The sequence below is a fragment of the Rhagoletis pomonella genome, unplaced genomic scaffold, assembly GCF_013731165.1.
Source record: "Rhagoletis pomonella isolate Grant_MI unplaced genomic scaffold, Rhpom_1.0 Rhpom_scaffold_00003, whole genome shotgun sequence".
In the NCBI taxonomy this organism is placed as follows: domain Eukaryota; kingdom Metazoa; phylum Arthropoda; class Insecta; order Diptera; family Tephritidae; genus Rhagoletis; species Rhagoletis pomonella.
In genome coordinates this window covers 63,325,455-63,347,601 of record NW_023458557.1, presented here as the reverse complement: position 1 = coordinate 63,347,601, position 22,147 = coordinate 63,325,455, and the positions used below count along the sequence as shown (strand labels likewise).

General features: G+C 38.9%; 1 protein-coding gene across 7 annotated transcripts in view; it reads left to right on the top strand.

Moving 5' to 3' along the window:
• The window catches only part of LOC118735349 (protein outspread), a 322,425-nt gene that overhangs the window by 276,799 nt on the left and 23,479 nt on the right, over nt 1-22,147 (top strand). For all 7 annotated transcript variants that reach the window (XM_036465049.1, XM_036465051.1, XM_036465047.1 and 4 more), the window contains exon 5: nt 1,182-1,875. In XM_036465049.1, coding sequence (XP_036320942.1) covers nt 1,182-1,875 — 694 coding nt within the window. The remainder of the gene's footprint in view (nt 1-1,181; nt 1,876-22,147) is intronic.

The window sequence follows — 22,147 nt, the reverse complement described above, 5'->3', positions numbered from 1 at the left end:
AATATTTAACTAAGCGTAAGGTGTGGTTCGAAGTGCCCCACTGATTCCAAATTAAGGCGGATCTTTGCACCTTCTCCACGTTAGGCTTCCAGGAAAGTTTACTCTTAAGTCCAAGTAATTCACTACCCATTTAGGGAAGACGACAATTCGGTATCTTATACCTCCTAGCAAAAAGAACAAGCTCCGTTTTGCTGGGATTTGCACCCATCCCTCAGCTAGAAGCTCAGTTCACAACCAGGCTCAGGTAACCCCGCATAAGCTCAAACAGTATTTCCAACCTCCAATATTAAATAAAAAAGGTAAACAACAATTGGGTACCGCTGAAAGTTTCCTGAAGAGAAACTAAGTCTACCGATAATAAAAATTAACTAGTTCACTGCTGAAACTGCTTTCTAATGTCCAAGTAATTCGCCGGCCGCTATGGTGTACTGGCTAGCGGTGCGCGCCATCGCTCCGCAGCGCCTGGGTTCAAGCCCTAGTCAAAGCAACATCGGAAAAAAATATAGAAAGTTTTTTATTAACAGCGGTCGCCCCTCAGCAGGCAATGGCAAACCTCCGAGTGTATTTCTGTCATGTCTCATAAAAATACAATCGCCGTTCGGAGTCGGCGGTCCCTCCCATTTGTGTGACAACATCAAGGCGCACGTCACAAATCCAAGGAGAAGCTCGGCCAAATATTAACATATGTGTAAGCGCCAATCTATTATTTTTAATTGGAATTGTTAGTGAAGTGATGATAAGCAGAAATTTCAACTGAAGATAAAACTCAAAACATTATTCTCTGTGTTATATGCTGCGAACAGGAACGGAAACTTTTGTTTGTTCTATGCAAACATTAAGGTTTGCCACCAATGTTTTCAACATATTAAAAGGCATGCAGATAAAATTCATACTAAAGCGCTATGTCCAATTTGCCCGCATAAGCAATGAGAAATAAGGCAAAATTTGTTTTAGTTACAACCTTTGTTTGAAATAAAGAAAAACCCAGATTTTGGCATTATTTCCCATTTAAAAGTGAAATAAAGCAAATTTTGCGTTATTGCCGTCCAAGACCTCCCCCCTGAGACGCTGAAACTGAGACGCTGTATTACTGAATAAATTCAATTTATCTTTGCGTACTATCTGTTAAATACTATTTATGTATCTATTAATTTTACTTTCTTTGTGTTTTCTTTCCACAGCCCGAAACTGTGCCACAGGCCTGCATCGACATGACCAAAGTACTCGAAGTCGCCATGGCTGAGGATGTTACGGGCCATACCAATTCGATTGCTATCACCGCCCCGGATCGGGTTACATTTGTGAAGGGCACATGTCCTGAAGAGTCCAAGTGGTGGCTCAACATATTGATCGCATTTCCCAAATCCAAAGGGCGCCATAAACGCAATGCCACATTTCCAGGCGGTCAGGCGACTACAACGATTTTGCAGCAAATGAACACAGACGCTTATAGTGCTGCTGCAGGCGTGCCGGCACGCAATCGCCATAATTCATACCACAAGGATGCATTGACGTCCGTGCAATCGACCAGCGTGCTAATTGGCAGTGGCGGCAACAATGTAGCGCAACGCAAAGCCAACACCGTGACGACGACAAAGACGGCGGCGTCATCATCGTCGACGACGCGCACCATTGACTATCGCAATGTTGCCGTTGAGGATGAGGACGATGATGCGGAAGACGAAGACGAAGACGAAGAAGTTGATGATGACGATGATGAAGATGATGGCGTCGAAACAGGCGAGGACGAAGAAGAAGATGAGAACGATGGTGTTCAAGTTAGTGTGCGTGTTGCTGATGAAGTGGACAGTGCCAAAAAGGAAACGCAGCAGGATGACAAAGGTCGCAGTGATAGTAAGGAGACCAACAGCAAAGGTATGTTTGTTGCTCGAGACATCAATTTACATACATACATACATGTGTATTATAAGATGAAAATAAGCTCTTCACTTATCGAATACATAAAAAACCCGATCGCCCGCAAGCCGGCTAGTTCTTTTCATTACTTATTTTTAAAACAACACATTTTGTTGTTGTAGTTCTGATCCTCCGCCACAGAGCTAGTTAGCTCGAGTTAGCTAGAGTATCACAAAAATGGAGTAGACCACAAGTTGCAACCTATAATTTAGATCATGTGTACATTTCACGTCATGGATGAAGATTCATATGTATGTTTGAGAAATTCACATGAATTCAAATATCCTGCAGCTATGGCAACATTAATGGTTGTTTATATTTGATTTTTGCTGCATTCAGCGGTGGAAGTCTAGGTTCGTTCATAATATTAGAGCAGCACTTAATTGACTTCAGACTTTTGCTACGAACAAGAAAGCCTCATACAAGTGTAAATTGATCAGATAGTGAAAATAGAGGTGATGAACCAAATAGATGACACATATATATATATGTATATGTATACAGAGTCAAATATAGAGGCAGTTACATACGTATGCGGTGGCAAAGATAAAGTTATCGAAAGGCACAAAACTAAGATGTATTGAAAGTCAAAGACGAAAAGTCGAAATATGTACGCATATATCTATGTATGTACATTAGGGCGGGTAAATTTTATTTACTATGCACATTTAACATAAAAGTTTGTACGTATAATTCTAAGCAAATTTTCCGAAGAAACCATGGGTCTAAGATCAATTTGGAATTTGCCAAATGGAGAAAATAGGTTTAGAACAAAATGTGAAAATTAACACTTTTGCGTCCTATAGTGGAAGTTTTAAGAAAAAGATAAGTGCAGAAATGGATTCCTCATACCAAAAAATCCCTTATAGCATGTTCTTATGTTTTAAGAACTTCTTTTACGACACTACAGCAAAATGCTAGAAACTTATTTTCGCAATTTGGTAAACTCTGAATTGATTTTAGACCCATGGTGTCTTCGATAAATTTGCTTAGAATTACATAGTCGAAAAATCTCCCATACAAATTGACCTGTTCTAATGTAAATACATACATACATACATAGTGATAACACAACCGAATTCATTGTTCATATAAAAATTTAAGCGTACCTTTTTTGAAGTCGGTTGAAAAGGGAAACAAATAAAATAGACAGCTAAAAAGTGTTCGTAAGGATTCTTTTTACCAGCTGGAATTAAGAGAATTATAATTTTATACGATCGTGGGCTCTGTTGTCATTCAGCCTCGGCTTGATTTTGTTCTGAAGTCCATCATTTGATTTCCAACTCGAGGAAATTTGGCTTATACTAGATAAGTATCAGTTACTGCCTTAAAATCCAGTCCTGAGCATATCCGCTACCGGGCGACCTATTTCATAGCTGTAACTTATGTTAAAATACACTAATAAGAAATATTAAGTGGCCAAGTCTTCCCTCTCCCTTCTTTGGGAGCTACTTATAAAGTTCTCTCGAGGGCACTGCTCCAGACTACCATCTACGTGAAGAGTGGAAAGACAAGTCTATTGAGCAAATAGGCTTTAGTAGCATCGCGCTCGTACCAAATGCAGCATTGTACACCAAAGGGTGCCCAGGATAACATCAACCATACGTGCGCCATGTTTATCCGTTTAACTATGCCTTTCCGTCTCATCAATACCCGTCACAAAGCGCAAATGCGACTTCAAAGATTTCTTATCTTTCTTCGGCATCGCACACGTGTCTTCCCTATTTCAAAGGCCAGGGATGTTGACATATTTGGCTGTAGTATAATCTGCGTTGGGCTTTTTCTATATAAGAAAAGCGATACCACAGCGATTCAGATGGTTAGAATGGTTTCCAATGCCTGAACAATCATATAGCAAAAACGACTTGTTGTAGAAATTCTGTCAATATTGCCTTTGCAAGTCTGGAAGCCGCATTAATGAAGCCCAATCAGCCTGCTGATGATTGGCAAAATTAGCCGAATCTTTGTTCTGGTATATTAAGCAAAGTAAACTGTAATTGCAAACCATCCCTACCGAACTTCCGCTTCCTGCTTTGAAATTCTCTGGTGGTAATCCGTTTATTTCAGTCATGGACATGAACTTCATCCCTCAACATTAGTCTTGATTCACCACCACACTCCCGCCAGTGCTTCAATTCAAGAGCATTGGGAAGTGCTCTTATCGTTTCTCAAATGCACCCTCGCCCTCTCCAATCAGACCTCCCTCCTGCATTGCTGCCAGCGTTTTAAAGTTTTCGAGGTCTTTCTTATCCTTTTTTCTTCTTCATTGAAACGTCTCCCTTTCAGCTCACGGTATCACTACGGCTTTATCTACATAAAGCCTTCTTTTCTGTAACACAAACAGGCCGATACCGTAAATTGGAAAAGCTTAGGACACTGGCCGACAGGAAACATTTCTGAATTCTATTCGAAATTCAAACTACGTGCGGACGGTTCCAAGACTAGGGCAAATTCCTGTACGAAGGAACACGGTAATCTAGTGACCGATGTCCAGAGCGTGCTTAAATTATGGAGGCAACACTTATCAGTACTACCTATATGAAACCCGTAGAGAAGAGAAATCCGAGCCTCCAGTCGAAAGCGACGGCTTCGTTGTAGGACGTCCTGACTATGACGGGGTAGGAATAGCAATTTCACGGCCTAATACAACAAAGCTGCGGGAGTGGAGTTCATGCCTGTTGAGCTAATCGCGAATTGCGTTGCACCAACTTTTATGCAGAATGTGGTCAGAGGAATGCATTTAATTGTGCTCTATCTAATTCACAAGAAAGGCGACCTTACCACATGCGCTAGCGACCGAGCTTACTGGGGATCTGCTATAGGGTCCCGTCGTGAACATTGTAGGAAAGGCCAAAGCGTGAGAATACACACCACCTCTTTGTAAATTTTAATACAGCCCCCGATAGCACGAAAACGTGTTGCATTTACACTGCAACGCCTGAATTTAGTTTATCTGCGAAACTAATACGGCTGTGAAAATGACGTTGAGCAATACCACCAGCTTAGCCAGAAATGAGAATTATCTCTCCGAGTCGTTTTATACCATCTGTATCCTCATGAAAGTGCGACTCCTCATGATAGGGGACCTTTAATCCGATGCTGGAAAAGATAGTAAGGACTGAGAAGGTTCGCTCCCGATTGATACCAAGCGAGGTTTCAGACAGGGCGACTCCTTATCATGCGACATCTTTAATTAGATTCTAGACACCATAATAAGAGCTGCAGAACTGAATCTCTCTGGAAAATGTTCAATAAGAACATGAACGAAGTGTGTGCCGCTGAAATCGACATCTTCTTTTTCTTCTTATTTGGCGCTGTAACCGAGCTCAACAAAGCAGGCCAGTTTCTCTTCTATGCCAACTGGCGCCGATTGCAAATGCCAAGTGAAGCCAAGTCGTTCTCCACTTGGTCTTTCCATCGCAGTGGGGGCCTCCCTCTTCCTCTGCTACCACCAGCGGGCTCCGAGTTGAATGCTTTCAGAGCTAGAGCGTCGGTAACCATTTGAAGGGCATGGCCAATGGCGGAGCCACTGTATGTTAAATCGACATCATCGATCTCAATGATCACCGCATTTGTAGGTTCTGCCTTTTCCAAGTTGAGGATAATTACTCTTGCCAACATATACTATATTGGATTCGAGCAAACGATTCTGCCTCTGTGCCTGGGTGAAGGCGAATACCGCAGAGGTTGGAGCGAGGAGCTGTATGAGCTTTACAACGATGTAGACATAATACGGCGAGTTAAAATATACCGGCTCTGCTCTCTCGATTATGTCGTACAAATGGATACAAAAGCTCCAGTTCTCAAAGTATTCAACGCAGTATCCGCTGATGACAGAAGATGAAAAAGAAGGCCTCCTCTACGATGGTACAGAAGAAAAACGATTGGTGCGAGCTTTATTGGACTCTGCGTAAATCGCTGAAGTGGTTACAGCGCCAAAGCAGAAGAAGCAGAAGAAGAACAGGCTTGAAATGCATAGTGGTGTTGAATAAACACTATCAATCCAATTTGTTTTTCAAAACTAGTAGCTGCTGTTTTCTACAGAATCGTTAAAGAGTATTTTATGTTGAATTCCTGCTAAATATGTTTGACCAACTTATTAATCGCACCACGACTGGCAAATCAGTGGACAAACACAAGCATCTAAAGTGAAAAATAAAACCGGTAATTACGGCCCTAAATTAAAATACATGCATATGCATACATGCGTAGACCCTCATGCATGCATATAACGGGTGATTTTTTTGAGGTTAGGATTTTCATGCATTAGTATTTGACAGATCACGTGGGATTTCAGACATGGTGTCAAAGAGAAAGATGCTCAGTATGCTTTGAAATTTCATCATGAATAGACTTACTAACGAGCAACGCTTGCAAATCATTGAATTTTATTACCAAAATCAGTGTTCGGTTCGAAATGTGTTTCGCGCTTTACGTCCGATTTATGGTCTACATAATCGACCAAGTGAGCAAACAATTAATGCGATTGTGACCAAGTTTCGCACTCAGTTTACTTTATTGGACATTAAACCAACCACACGAATGCGTACAGTGCGTACAGAAGAGAATATTGCGTCTGTTTCTGAGAGTGTTGCTGAAGACCGTGAAATGTCGATTCGTCGCCGTTCGCAGCAATTGGGTTTGTGTTATTCGACCACATGGAAGATTTTACGCAAAGATCTTGGTGTAAAACCGTATAAAATACAGCTCGTGCAAGAACTGAAGCCGAACGATCTGCCACAACGTCGAATTTTCAGTGAATGGGCCCTAGAAAAGTTGGCAGAAAATCCGCTTTTTTATCGACAAATTTTGTTCAGCGATGAGGCTCATTTCTGGTTGAATGGCTTCGTAAATAAGCAAAATTGCCGCATTTGGAGTGAAGAGCAACCAGAAGCCGTTCAAGAACTGCCCATGCATCCCGAAAAATGCACTGTTTGGTGTGGTTTGTACGCTGGTGGAATCATTGGACCGTATTTTTTCAAAGATGCTGTTGGACGCAACGTTACGGTGAATGGCGATCGCTATCGTTCGATGCTAACAAACTTTTTGTTGCCAAAAATGGAAGAACTGAACTTGGTTGACATGTGGTTTCAACAAGATGGCGCTACATGCCACACAGCTCGCGATTCTATGGCCATTTTGAGGGAAAACTTCGGAGAACAATTCATCTCAAGAAATGGACCGGTAAGTTGGCCACCAAGATCATGCGATTTGACGCCTTTAGACTATTTTTTGTGGGGCTACGTCAAGTCTAAAGTCTACAGAAATAAGCCAGCAACTATTCCAGCTTTGGAAGACAACATTTCCGAAGAAATTCGGGCTATTCCGGCCGAAATGCTCGAAAAAGTTGCCCAAAATTGGACTTTCCGAATGGACCACCTAAGACGCAGCCGCGGTCAACATTTAAATGAAATTATCTTCAAAAAGTAAATGTCATGGACCAATCTAACGTTTCAAATAAAGAACCGATGAGATTTTGCAAATTTTATGCGTTTTTTTTAAAAAAAAAGTTATCAAGCTCTTAAAAAATCACCCGTTATAAATCATAATATCGAGATGCATTAACCTCGATGTACCGCGTGTATGCCTATACGAATGCACTAAAAATCGTCACAACTTTGCACGTACCGCCGAACTGCAAAGTTTCGTACATAAAAGTAAACGCATACATATGAACAACTTATAGTCGTACATACATACATTTATTCCGCATTTGACATAAACTAATTGCCAACCATTAATAAAAGAAATGTTGCATTAAATACGGTCATTTTTTAAGTTATCGACTGCAGTGTTCGGCATGTTATTGCATCGCATACAAACATACTTGACAACATACTAGGGTGATGACTCGGGTTTTCCCACCCGGTTTTAGCCAATTTTCATACAGAATATTCATACAACTGCATCTTAAAATTCGCTGTAAATTTGTTAAATTTTTTATTTTTTCGAAAACCCAAACCCACTTTTATACCAGTCTTGCTCTTAAATGCAATCTAGTTCCCTTCGAGAATTAGTATACGTACGATTTTCAAATTGGTGCAAATCAATGTACTGTTAAATCAACTACACAACATTTCATTAGGCTGCATTCGCGTTTAAAGCATACGTTTGAATACACTTAAGCAAAAAATAGAATTATGTACATACGTGGAAGATGAGAAGCTTTGCAGACTAAATTTATTAGATTTGTCCTTACTTAAAATATTTGCATAGGTATTTATCATACATCTTTTTGTGTTAGTGAAACAAATTGAATAAAACTTAGTCAAACAAAGCTCTGTTAAAAAGCTAAGCAAAACGCAGATTAAATTAATTTTTCATAAAAGAGCAATCTAAGGTTTTTAACAACTAAAGAAAAAATCAGTAGATCCCAGAATTTTTATATATTTATTAGATCTAATGTTTTCTGTACTTATTGGTGTTGATTGATTTTTCCGCCTGGGTGGTAAGATGATGCCGAAACCGGAACTTGACAAGGGATGACGGAAACTCGTTCCAAAATAAATCAGCTTGCTTAGCTATTTATTCTTACGAGTAACTTTAAACTTATTCCATTTAATTGTCTTTTAAATTAAAGCCCTACCTAATTGAATAGTTTTATTCTGCTTATGGCTTTCATTTTTCACTAACTGTAAGCATTATCCAAACACGAAAAATTAAAAGTAAATATCCGGTCTAACCGATTTTTTCTGAATTTAAAATTTAAGAACCGGTTTTTTCAATTGCCTTTTTTTGAATAATCGTGCACCCTACTACATACCTATTCGTATCTACATATTTCCAATGTGTCGTGCTAATATCGTCGCTTCGATGCGATTTCAAAATTTCCACGCTTGCTACACTTAGTCGATCACATTGGTTTACCTTATAGCCGGCGGCCGTAGGTTGATCATCGAGGTGGTTGGTTCGCCGTGTAAAGTCCTGCCGCACATGTTGATACTTAAAAGCGCATGTCTTTAACAACATACGTACATACATAAATACGAATGTCTGCAGCTCTTTTGAACGAGTCGTTGTGCTTGATTAAATCAATAAATAATAAAATGTGAAAAATTCAGCAAATGAATGAGCGTAAAATTATTCATTGATCGTGCATTGGCGGTCGCAAATGTAGCAGGTCCAGAGATATGGTTTTACAACAGATGAGTACGAAGTCGAGCATAATCTGTCTTACCGAAGTTTTGGTTATATAAAGCATTAAACTTCTGAGGTCAAATGAATATTGATGGCATACTGCCAGTAAATTGTTTTAAAGATACATACCTATTTGTACATAATACTACAAATGTGTGTGCATTAAAAAAGTACATACATACATACAATGCAGCCATACATGCCGGCACGAAAATGAATTATTAAACATTAATACTTAACAAACATTGGATTATAGTGCCAGAGTTCGTACATATGTATGTATGTATGTTTATGTATGTATTAATATGCATACTTAAAAAAACCAAATATTATTTGTTACCGTCTCTGAGCTTCCATAATAATTGAGCTGATCTTTTGTAGTTTAACCCCAGACAACTGTAGCATAATACAATGATAAAAACCCCCGGCCAACCCTGCAGCCATCTTGCTTTGATCTCTTTCTTTCTTTATGGAATAAAATGGTAAACATATTATTCCGGAAAATATTATTGCCAAAATCGTGAAGCTAAGTCCTTCTTCACCTAGTCTTTCTATCGTAGAGGATGCCTCGTCTCGCTCTGTCACCAGCATCGCGATTCGCGTACACTCCAAGAGCCGCTCATCACATGTTTTCAATATCCATGCTGCTGCGCCACACACCAGCACGGCTATTATGAGTACATAAGTATGTACGATGAGAGAGGAATTTACTTATGCATTGCCTTCTCACTTCAAAATAGCACTTGTTGGCAAGAGGGTTTCTCCGTTGGATTTCAAGGCGAATATTATTGTTGGTGTTAAGGCTGGTTCCCAAATAAACGAAGTTGTTTTGATGCTCTTATTATCTTATTTTTTGACAGATATTTCCAGTCGATATTTGGTGATCGCTTCTTCCATCTATGACCACATGGTCGAATTGGTTTCTCTTTTTCCGATCTCGAGACAGCCACGTAGCTTAATTGATCTTTTTATAATGGAACCTATTACTTCATACTACCATATTTCGGGTCTCGGCGAAGGCGGTCAGCCCCAGTCCATTATCGGATGCTTCGTCGTGGAGGCTGGATTTTCTGAAGGTGGGACCAGAGATCGCTCCCTTGCGCACCCTTGCATGAAATTGCCAAGCACAATTTTGATATTGTGCGAATGTTCGCTCCAAGCCTCATATAAGAAATCCTTGGTTCGGCTTCTCGGTGTAAATACCGCAGGTCGTGAGCTGCATGAACCAGATGCAAACAAAATCGTTTTTACGCAGTACACAGAATCGTCTCATAATATTTCCCCTGTCTTCCCTTGTCCATCGTATATACTTACAAGTATGGAATCCTATGCCCCTTTTTGTCTATTCTCTTTCTAACAGCGGACGTGCCTGCCAAACAGCGGACGTGCCTGCCAAACTGAAAAGCTTGATGGCGGCTGTGTTTGACAGGCACGTTCGACGATGCGAACGGCGATGGAAGGTAAGAAATGGAAGATGGATGGCATGAGAATGAAAGAATTATGAAATAGCAGAATGTCGAACCAAAACGAACTTCAAAAATCTGACAATTCGAATGACGTCAAAATGAAAGAAATGCAAAATACCGAAATGTCGAAACAGAAGAAATAGATGACAGGCACGTGTTCAAGGGTTTCGTGCAACAACAAGAGTTGTTGTGTTGCGCCATTCAATATTAAAAAAAAGTAGTGTGGTTAAATACGCTTTTCTATTAAGTTGAAAAATTACATATTTCGCCAGCCAAAAAGTGTATAAATAAATATATAGCATATTGCTATAAGATTTATTTATAAAAACGGTACATGCTTATGACCTTATTCATAAAAAAGAAAATAGATGTAAAGTAACATTAAAAAAATCGATTTGCTTACTTTCTAAGAATTTGGGAAAAACATTTAACTAAAGTTTTTGTGCACCCATCTCTTTTTCTGTTTATTATTCCAAAATTTTTCTTTTCCTTAATACTCATTGAGTTTTCATTTACACCCAGCAAAAATCAAAATATTTTATAAGAAATTTGTTGACCGTTTCTCGCACACTTCTCTCATGCTTTTTTATCGTAGTTATTATTCTGTTGACATCTAAATTGCCATAAATTTTATGTTGTTGCCAATACATTGTTTTCCTGCGTTTCCTCTGTAAACTTTTATAACTACATTCATAAAAATTAATTTTGGTTTATAATTTTTTTCCATCTTGTTATTGCTGAATATCAAAAAGAAATTAATAAATAATAAAAAGTTAGTTACAATTTTAGTGAATGGTTCTTGCAAATAATATTATTTTATGGTTGAAATGACTTAATCGCCGTCAGGAGCTTATCAACTTTTTTGCCAAAACCAAAGCAGTCGGGAAGGAAAAATAGTTGTTCATTAACGATTTGTCTGAAATATCGTTCTTGAAACGCGTTACTGCTCACTTAATTTGTAAAAACAAAATCTTTTCACTTAAATGTTATATTTTTCCTCATTGTGGTAAATTTACTCATCATCACAGCAGGGCGCAATCTTCTTTTCTATGATTATTGTATCGCTACTTTGAATTTCTCAATTTTGACAATTCTGATCTAAAGGTAAACGAAACCTCAGAAACTTTAAATGCACTGAAATTCATATTTCCTTTCGTATTTCCTTTGTTAAAAGTTATTGTAAATCACATAGTTTTATTGCCTTATTAATAAAAAATAAAAATTTTAAAAAGCTTTTTAAATTGCCGTTTACAAACAATTTTCAATTTATAAGCCTTTTCTAAGCTACTTTATTGTTTATGAATAATGCTATTACAAATTAGCACAATCAAAACACGTTCCTTATCGAAAAATTTATTTATAAGAAAATTTGCTGTTCTCACATTTTCTTTCAACATCCAATTCGACTTTTATTACTTTTTGTACAGATATGTCATCGCCGCCAGGACGGCGCAATCTTGTATTCTATCTTTCTTGTCAAATATGCATTTAGATCTAACTGTCATACTACTATTAATGGTAACCATGAATATTCATTAAAATCGTTTCAATTCGGAATAAAAGTAATTTACATACTGCTATTGTAAATATATTTTTTAATATAAACTACCTTTTTTTAATGCTAAAATAAATCAACAATCTCAAGATTTATAAGAAAATTGCCTTCAAAAAATACGTCCCAAATCATCCCTGTTGATATCATAATTCAAAAGCAAATTAGAATAGAAATTTTGATACAAAAGTTTTTCCGCGATATTCATCATACAAATTTATCATCTCACTTCTCCGTATGTCGCTCTGGAAATTTCTTGAAAATAAATGCAAATTTACCTATTTTTTCCACCGGCAGGCACGAATATGATATTCAAAACAGAAGCAATGACAACGAATTTTACACACATTGTTGTATTTTAGCGCAAAACGATAAGTTTCACAAATATTTTAAATTATTGCCTGGAACATACACATTTATCGTTATTATTGGAAATGCAAGACTTGGCACGCATTTTTAATTTCTTTTTTATTGAATTCAAATGAATAAAAACACATTTTTCTAAAATATTTCTCAATTTACATTTTAAAGTTTTTTCTGAAACTTGATGTAACTCTGTGCGGAGAATGAGAGAATTGAAAATCAGGTGACCTCAGCTGTTTTCAAATGTAAACAAACAAAACGGTGCTTTCCATACTTGTAAGCAAAATGCATTCAACAAAGTGTGATTGATTTTGACATTGCTCTCATAAGAAACAGGCTATAATGTCAAATTGAAATGATTTGTTAACCCATTTGAAAATGTGTTTTTTTTTCAAATTTGAATTTAAAAAAAAATACACCCAAATTTTTCAAGCAACAAATTTTCTTAATAAACGTGAAATTGTTAAGAGATAAACCGCCGAAAAAAGCAAGTAACTACATTTAAGTTTGGTAATAAGTAAATACGTTCGACTTTCCTTAAATATTTAATGTAAGGAAACCAAGATGAAACGGAGCGAAACGTTTGAACGGTGCGCTGTATGCAATAAAAGTCAGGAAACGAAAATAGTGCGATGTTTTAAACCACCTAGTTACGAATTAAGACGGCAGCGATGGGAAGAAAGCTGTGATGTACTACGTGATTCATCTCGCGTTTGTGAAAACCACTTCAAGGAAAGTGATGTCCAAATCAAACACTTTCCAACGAGCTCGTTTATACCCAGGCGCAGTCCCAATGCCATACGAAATAACCGATACAAGTGAGGATTTAGTACGCGATCAGGATACATTCTTTGTTGATGCCCAAACTCAAACGGACCACTCTTTTGAATGCACGTTGCGAACCGAAATAACTAAACCATGCAAGCAAGTATATAAGAGCTTAAATTAAAACCGCTCGAAGCAAGGTCTTTAATGGAAAACTATTTCGCATGAAAAAATTTAATTTCAAAATTGTTAGAGCTAAGCTCACATATAAAATGTGGGAAAAAATGTAAAATCATACTTTTATAAGTGTCGAATAATGTTTAGGATAAAAAATTGAAATATAAAAATAAACGCACAAAAGCATAAAACTTGAGCAATTAAAAGCAAGAAAATTGCTAAAACGATTTTATAAACAATTTGTTTTATTTTATTGACAAAATATATGTGATGTAAGTAATGTAAGTAAAACAAAATCCTAATCGAAATAAAAGCCTAGGGCATCAGTGCTGATAAGATACACGCATCACTAAGGGTTAATTCGTTTGTTTATACTTTTTGACATTATAGTACCTTAAAAGAGAGCCGCACTGAGTTGTCAATCACACCTTGTTTAATACACCTTGCTTGTAAGCCTATACAATGCCCTTGTCTTCCCAGAGAGTTTTGCCTCACATCGAAATTCGTGCTCCCTTATTTTCATTTTGACGCAATTCAATTCTGATTCTTTTACTTTTATTTGGCTTTGCATTTTGTTTTCCCTCAATTTAATTTTTATAATTTTTCAAAACAAAAGAAAATACTTTTGAAATGTAGTAAGCCATAAATATATGGAATTTATTTACTAAGCAAATGTTTTTTTTCTGATTTTGCAAATTAAATAAGTCCTATGCAAGAAGGTTTGTTTAAAAAAATACATCTACATATATGGTATATGGGGTATCGAAATATCCTTTTTTCCTAGCAGTAAGCCTTTTTGTGTGGCATTTTCATTTGCGACACTTCAAGCAGCAAACCAGTACTACTCAGAAAATTTGGTTCTGATATTCCTACGTAGGGAAACGTGTAACTATCACCTAATTTCCAGGAAAATATGCCTCCAAAACAAGTGAATGAGTCTCACTACTTGTCTCCGTGAAGGAACTATTAAGTCCCTTGAGTGAACCCAGCTTCACGGCTTGGTCTTTTTTAAGGACTTCCATTTTCACCAGCCTCCCTTGTTGATTCCAGTTATGAATACCACAGCAGTATACTTTAAATGAAAACATTTTCGAAAAACGAATTAGTTTTTTATAATATCGCTGTGTTTAGCTATGGCTTCCAAGACTATTTCATGGGTTTTTTGCGTGCCCATTCTAAATATTTTCTCGCATCACTCCTGAGCTTATGAAGTTCTTTATTCCACCAGTGAACATGAAGCCACACTCAGGGGCGGACGAGATAGAAGACACCATATCCAAACTGGCAAGAGAGTTAGCTGTTACACTAATCACCGCTTCACAGATGGCCTGCGCAGATCGTCTTCCATGTGGCGCTACAGTTCTATAGTTTGGGTTAGGTTCTCAGAATATTAAGCTTACAAGGCAAAATATTAACGAAAAACTGATTGCCCTTGATTTGCACTTGATACACCTTATTTGAACACACAGGCCTCCGGGTGTCATATACTTTGGAGCTAATTGAGTAGCCGCCTTAGAATTTTAGGATATCGAAAAATGATTTCAGTAAGAAACTTTCTGCCCTTCCACCAGACGAGTTTTTCGCCGGGCATGATACCAATGTAAGTAACGCACCCTCGCTCTCTGTAGGAACGAGAGTAGCCGACGCGCAAACACACCTTGGGCAAGGCCATCTGCTTCCTACATTTGTTTCTTCGACACACAAGTGGAATAGGCCTCCTCCGAACAAACTCTCGCCAAGGCCGGGGCCGGCGTTAACTTCTTGTTGAGTCAGTGTTCTATATGAATCAGGCAGTTTCTGATTATCATTTATCCGACAAGGGCCCATGGTTTCCATGGATGTAACAGTAGGAAGATTGCCCCAAATCACGCAGAAGTATTTCGTCTGCCTACTTTTCTCCGCCTGCTTCCTCCATTCTCTCGCCTTTTAGTGAAATGAAGCGGTTACTCTATGTCTGTTTAAAGATTCACAATTCAGGTACACAACCACTCGTCTCTACTTCAGAATGTGCTCTCTCACGTAAACTCTGGAAACTCGTGTAGTGGTTGGGTTCTCCATAATTCATGACTCGATTATTGTTGTTATTGTTATAGGGGCTTACTTAGCCCAGCCTAGATCGGCGTGCCAATCAATCGTTGTTGTCAAGCTCAACTAAGGGGAGACCCAGGAATGGCGCAACTCCAACTGAGTTTGGTCATAGGGACACGGGTATTAGCTGAGTGCGGATTTCGGGGCATGCGAAGAGATGCCGTGAGCCATGTAGTGACTCTCAGCATTCCGGGCACTCGTAGGGACATCTGCGTTCACTCAGCTCAGGTACGAGTTTAACCTGCTGCAGTATCCAGAGCGAAGTGCGGCTATTGTGGTACAAGTCTCGCGAGGCAGACAAAGCTCTATCCTGTCCACGTCGGGCAGTTCTGTACCCAAAACAGCATTCACAGGTTGGGGGTCGATGTGGGTTGAGACCGACTCCATGAATGTGAATGCCGTCTATGGCCTGTCCGTATTTTGTCATCCAGATGTTTTTTTTAGTCCTTTTGGCTTACGCTATCAAACACTTTTGACATATCCATCGCTACTAGGACTGTTCTCTCACAGGGGCGGTTTCGGTTTAGGCCAAGAGTTACCTTAGTGTTTAAGGCGTTAAATGGTATTATTGTGCTGTGCACATGGCTGAACCCATGCTGATGCCTCGCTGGGATCAGGTGGTACGTGTAGTACGGGAGTAGAAAGGCCTCAAGCGTTTTTGCTACCGGAGAAATGAGGGTTATCGGAGGATAAGGCTCTCCTTTATTGGAAAGTTTCCCCGGTTTGAACAGTGGGTCCACTCTTTCTGTTTTGAAGATATCTGGAACGGTGCAAGTGGCTACGGACAAATTGAGGACCTTGGTGAGATAGTCAACTCCCGCAGTACCCAATTTTTTCAGCCCCGGTATGCATATTTCGTTAGGTCCAATGGCTTTGGAGAGCCTCTCCGCTGGGGAAATCACAAGACGCACTAGGTGTTGGCAGTTTGTCCAGCCTTTTGGTCGAAGTTTGGCTTTATCCACCGGAGGATACATTGTAAACTGTCGCCTAAAGTAGCTCGCACATCGCTCCGAATCCGACGAAGCACGGTCACCGAAAGGGATTTCCACTCTGTCGTTGTGCTTCGTCGGGTTGGATATTGACCTCAAGTTTGACCAAAGCTTACTCACACCAGAGGTAAAGTAGCAGGTTTTCAGATGCTTTTTCCACTTCTTCTGCTTATGTACGTTCACGAGATGCCAATTTTCCGTGTTGGGATTCTTAATGCGGTGATTTCCAGAACCGGTGTGAGTAGTCCGGGCAGAGAAGGTGCTTTCAGTAACTTCCGCGGAGGTACACCGATCGAGATGCAGACCAGCGCTTACAATTGTTATGTCTGGGAGCAACTGCAGCTGAATGACACAGTCTCAAGTGCTTGGGAATTTCCACTAGTGAGGATGCCATCCGGTGGATAAGCTTCACGTTAAGCTATCACATGGTTTGACATTTTAAACCATCTGCAAGGATGCAATTGTAAGGTGTTCCGGGATGTATTCTCCCTGTAATTCCCATTATTCTCTGACGCACTGATGCCATTAAGGTCACTTGAACCTGTGAATTTTTGTCGCCTTTTGCAACATTCATACTTTACTGTGCGTATATTCTAAACCTCATAACCCTACTTACCATTCTTTGGTGCTCTCGTATGCTTTTAATTCCACTCTGCCCTTTAAGCTAAGCTTAACATTTGTGAATTTTATTTCCTCCTTATGACATTTTAAAAATTCCCAAACTGCTAGTATTACCTACAAAATATAATCCAATGGATTTCTCTCCATTTTTATTAGATTATTATGCGACATTTTTTTTAAACCTTTTTTTAAAAATGGCGCACATGTTGAAATTCTATAAGTACTACGTACTAGCAAATGAACCATACGCAAGAGTCTACGAAAGCGAAAGGAGCACTGGCAATTTTCTCATGTCTTTACGAATATTATCAACTATTAGCTATATAAACTACATTTTATTATGGCTCTTAAAAAGTATATGGTTATCAAGTTAATTACACTTGGCACCTTATGCGTGGTTTGCTGCGCTGGCAGACAAACGGACCTTTGTATAAAAACTCAGTGTATGATCGGCACACATTGTGCGTGTGGTAAAGGCGTATTTTGCGCGAAACAATGTAATGTTGAAATACTCATTCTATGTATTTTACAGTATAAGTATATGGCTTACAACTATTTAAGTAGATGATATTTAACTATGCCTGTATGTATTTGTATTGATGACACGAATGCCCTGATGTAGCAGAGGACACAATGTTGCGATGCCGATGTTGATGATGATGCTGATGGTGCTGGTGCTGATGGTGCTGGTGATGCTTCGGCTGCTGAGCTGGTTACAAAATTATGTAGAGTAGTTGTGTGGTGTGCTGTCCTATTCTGCAGTGTGGTGTGCTGTGATGTGGTGTGGCGTAAAAATATCACAAGCATCATAAATTCCATCGCTGTCATAGTCTTTTACCGGCACACCAATTAAATGCATACCCCTCATTTAACACAATAACCTTGAACCTTTTTCCACACTCGCATTGCGCAAATCGCCATATATGTTGTTGGTGTTTGTCTTGCAGTTTCTGTTTGTGTTGCCGCTGTTGCTGCTGCGGCACCACCCTAAAGTGATCAGTATGATGATGAGCATAACGCAACACTAACTTGACTATCACCAGCAGAGGCATAGTCCATCCTTTTGAACACAGTCAAGCAAACGCTTTTGCGATATCACCCTGGATGTTAGTACGGGTACAGACTCTGCCTCCGACTCACTTTAAACTCATAAAAACGCTGCTCAATCAAGATAAACATAGCATTTACGCGCTCCTGGTATGCACCAGAAACACTACCACTTACTACTTGCTTACATACTTGTGACTGACATATGTATGTACATACCTACGCCACCAACACCAGCCAGCCATCACAGTAATGCTGATGAGTACTCATATTGGGATCAGCGCTAACAATGTCCAGTGTTCAATGGTCAGCACATCCTTCAGACCTCTAAGCTAGCGCTTATGGACCAGTTAGCGTTGTCTAGTGAACTGTAGATCTTTTTTTGTGAAGCACATTTGCCTTTGTGTGTGTGTGTGTGTGTGTGTGTGTGTGTGTGTTTATGGTCTCCTAAAGAAGCAGCATAAAGAAATCTATAGCGTATGGTCGTTTTCTGCAAGCACAAAAGCCAACATTTATCCGCATTTATTTATTGCTTTAATGCGTCGAAATGCTGAGCTTAGTGGTTACTTTTTCTCAAAACTTATCTTAAGGAAGACACAGTGCTAGAGTCGACTAAGGGGCCCCTCGGCCTTAAATTTAACAGCCCTTTGAGCAACTCCATCCACTACACTACACTAGTAGAAGCTCCGTTGCCCTTAGATCTCCCTTCTCCCCTAAATATGTACAATGGAACTGCTTTTATTTGTTCGCTCGCTAGTGAGTTAGGATGGTTAAAGCGCAAACAGTCAACGACGTAACGTAGACGTAGGTTGACGCAGACGCAATCTACCTTATGGGATGCGCGTGTTGACGAAAACTCACCACCGCATGGCGGTGACGTTGCCGTTGCTTTTCTCTCTCTTTATCAACAGTAAATTTTATATGCTGCTACGTATGTCAACCTACGTTTACGCTACGTCGTTGACTAACTGCGCTTTAAAGTTGGCTGTTTGTCTGTTTGCCCGCTTAGCCGCCGCGCTGCTTAGTAAACGCCTGTGGCCACTTAGTGCGTACGATGTTTATTTGTTGTTAACTCTTCATGGACCTGTTAAAATTCAGCGGTGCATGAAAATCATATTGAATCGCTTGCAGTCATAAGCGGTTTGTTGATGTACACACATCTCTACATACATACGTAAATGCAGGCTCATATTCTTTATGGCGTAAAGTTGATAATTTCTGTGCAAAATATTTCTATGGGAAGATCTGTTGTCGAGCAAAAGACAAAAAAAGAGTTTGGCAGACGAAAGTCGTTCTTTTTATTGTTGAGTGCAAATTCAGTGCAAATAAAGAATCTTACCTTTACCTTAGTTACACCAATTTGCCACTTAGGAAACTCACAGATCTAGTAAACTTCCGAACTCGATGGATTTGCGCGGAGCTCCAACAAACTGCCGGTCCATCACAACATTTTCCAAGCGGAAGTAGTACCCATAAAGGGGGAGCGGATCTACTGAAAACCAGTACAACCACAAACGGTTTCTCAATACTTTAAGCTACTGATTGGTGTTCTAACTCTACTTTGCCTATTGGCATCGCTCTCACCAATGATAAGATCTGAAGAAGATGCGTAACGAATTAAAAGATAGTGGAACATTTCCTCTGCGAAATTTTAGCTAAGGAATATGTGCATAGTTAGCTGTTTTTCTTTGATTGATAAGTGGAACAAGTAAGAAAGTCTAAGTTCGGGCGGAGCCGAAAATTAAATACCCGGCGCAAGTATTAAATATATGATTTTCACCTTTCCGAAAGATACCGCTACATGGTAAGCCGGGATGTATCAATTTTGAGTAAATTAGCGTCCTTAAATTTCGAAATATTGAAGTTTCAAGCATTTCTGGAATTTACCGTTATATGGAAAGCGGCCTCAATTTTAGTCTGATTTCAATAATTTTCGACGTTTTGCTTTTATGTGGCAAGCACAATAACCATACCGAGTTTGGTACAAATTGGTATAACGGTTACCGACATACATATATGTGATCATAAGTGGGCGGTGCCACGCCCATTTTCCAAAATTTTACCATAAATGTATATCTTAGTAAAGAATTGTTGCGAGCATGGATTTTGAATAAATTAGCTTTAATATTTACTGATTTATCGAAGATTCCGTATATCTCCAAATTACCGTTATATGGGGTGTGGGCGTGGTTATTGTCAGACTTTGAAAATTTTCGGCCATTTGGTATGATGTAGCAAGGCTAACAATTGTGGCCAGTTTAGAAGAAATTGGTGCAGCGGTTACCAAGATATACACATGTAACCATCGAGAAGCCTGCGTTTGGCTCGACTCCGCTTCCGCTGTTTACAAATCCTAAGGTTAACATATTTCTGTTCTTTACTGGAAGAGAAGGCTATTTATTCACTAAAAAGAATTAAACTGAAATTTCCCTATAAAATAAATTATATGCCACCAGGTAGCCACTAAATTCAACAAATTTTTTTAAGAATTTTAATCAGTGCATACAGGCCAGCCACATAAATCCATATTTCAAGCTTCGTACAAAAATTATGAAAACTCAACAAACTTTAACCATTGCACCCAAAACTTTAAAACTTTTTATTCAGAATTTTTAGAAACATTTTCAGTATTCACTTTTGTAGCTCATTAAATTTTAGTAAGTTAAAGTGCAAATTTCAAGACGCTACAAAATCGCGTTGATTTTTTGGCTGACGGTGTTGTGCATTTTCTTCCATACAAAGTATCCCTGCAGGAGATATCTATCTCTAGCCCAAAAATGATTCAAGATGCGTTCCTTTTCCACAACGCTAGTTCCCACACAATCTCCGAACAACGGCTTCAACTGTCTACCTTGAAACGGACAGTTTTCAATTCAAACTGCATTTACAGTAAAAGTATGAAAGTTATCCAAAACCAATTGCCTTTTTGAATTTAGCGTCCTCCATTTCACTAAAAATTCTATTACACATTTTATATGGAAGGGAAACACTGTGGGACGTCACGATTCTTAAGGCAAAGGACTGTGTAGTACTAAGCTGCATTAAAGGCTTGGACAATACCCTAACTCCTTATAAGCAAGGACTCAATTACTTTGGTAAGCATAACGAACTTGTTTTACTAAATATGGGTATCTGGAAGTACTTGGTAATGAAACACCGACCAGTTTCCTGGAAAAATAAGACGTGCTTTTATTAAGCAGACGTGCTTTTATTAAGCAGATGAAACTGTATGTTTATACCCGACATACACAGGATATTATAACTTTGTTCGCATAACGGTTGTTTGTAACAGCCAAAACGAATCGAGATAGATATAGACAAATGTATACATAAATGATCAGAATGAAAAGGGAAGTCGATTAAGCCATGTCTGTCTGTCCGTCCGTTCGTCTGTCCGTTGCTATTGAAAATGGGCGAAATAGGACTGTAACCACGCCCCCTTCTCATATAACGGTATTTTCGAAAAATTCAAAAACTATGATATTTCAGCAAATATTTGATCCAAATTGTTGAAAATTAGTATGTGAAGTAGAATTTTGATACAAACTAATATTATTATGAAATTTTTGGGGCGTGACCCCGCCCACTTATGATGAAATCCTTCCCAAACTCGATACGAGCCTTGCTTAGGATCCAGCTAACAAATGTGTTGAAAAGCATTGAAACCGGGCAATAGCCACGCCTACCTACCATATAACGGTACTTTATAGAAACACGAAAACTGCGATAAATCAGTATCTACTGAAGCTAATGGACTCAAAATCGATTATTGCAATGACCACTGAGCACAAAATTATATTATTATAAATTTTTGGATTTTGGGCGTGGCACAGCCCACTTATGACTACAAGTGTGCATCTCGGTAACCGATTTATCAATTTCTATCAAACTTGGTGTATTTGAAAGCCTTGGTACGAGAAAGGTATTCGTTGAAAGTTATTCAAATCGGACTAAAATTTCACCAGTTTCCCGTATAACGGTAATTTTCGGAAATACGAAAAGTCCGATATTTCAATAACGGAGGA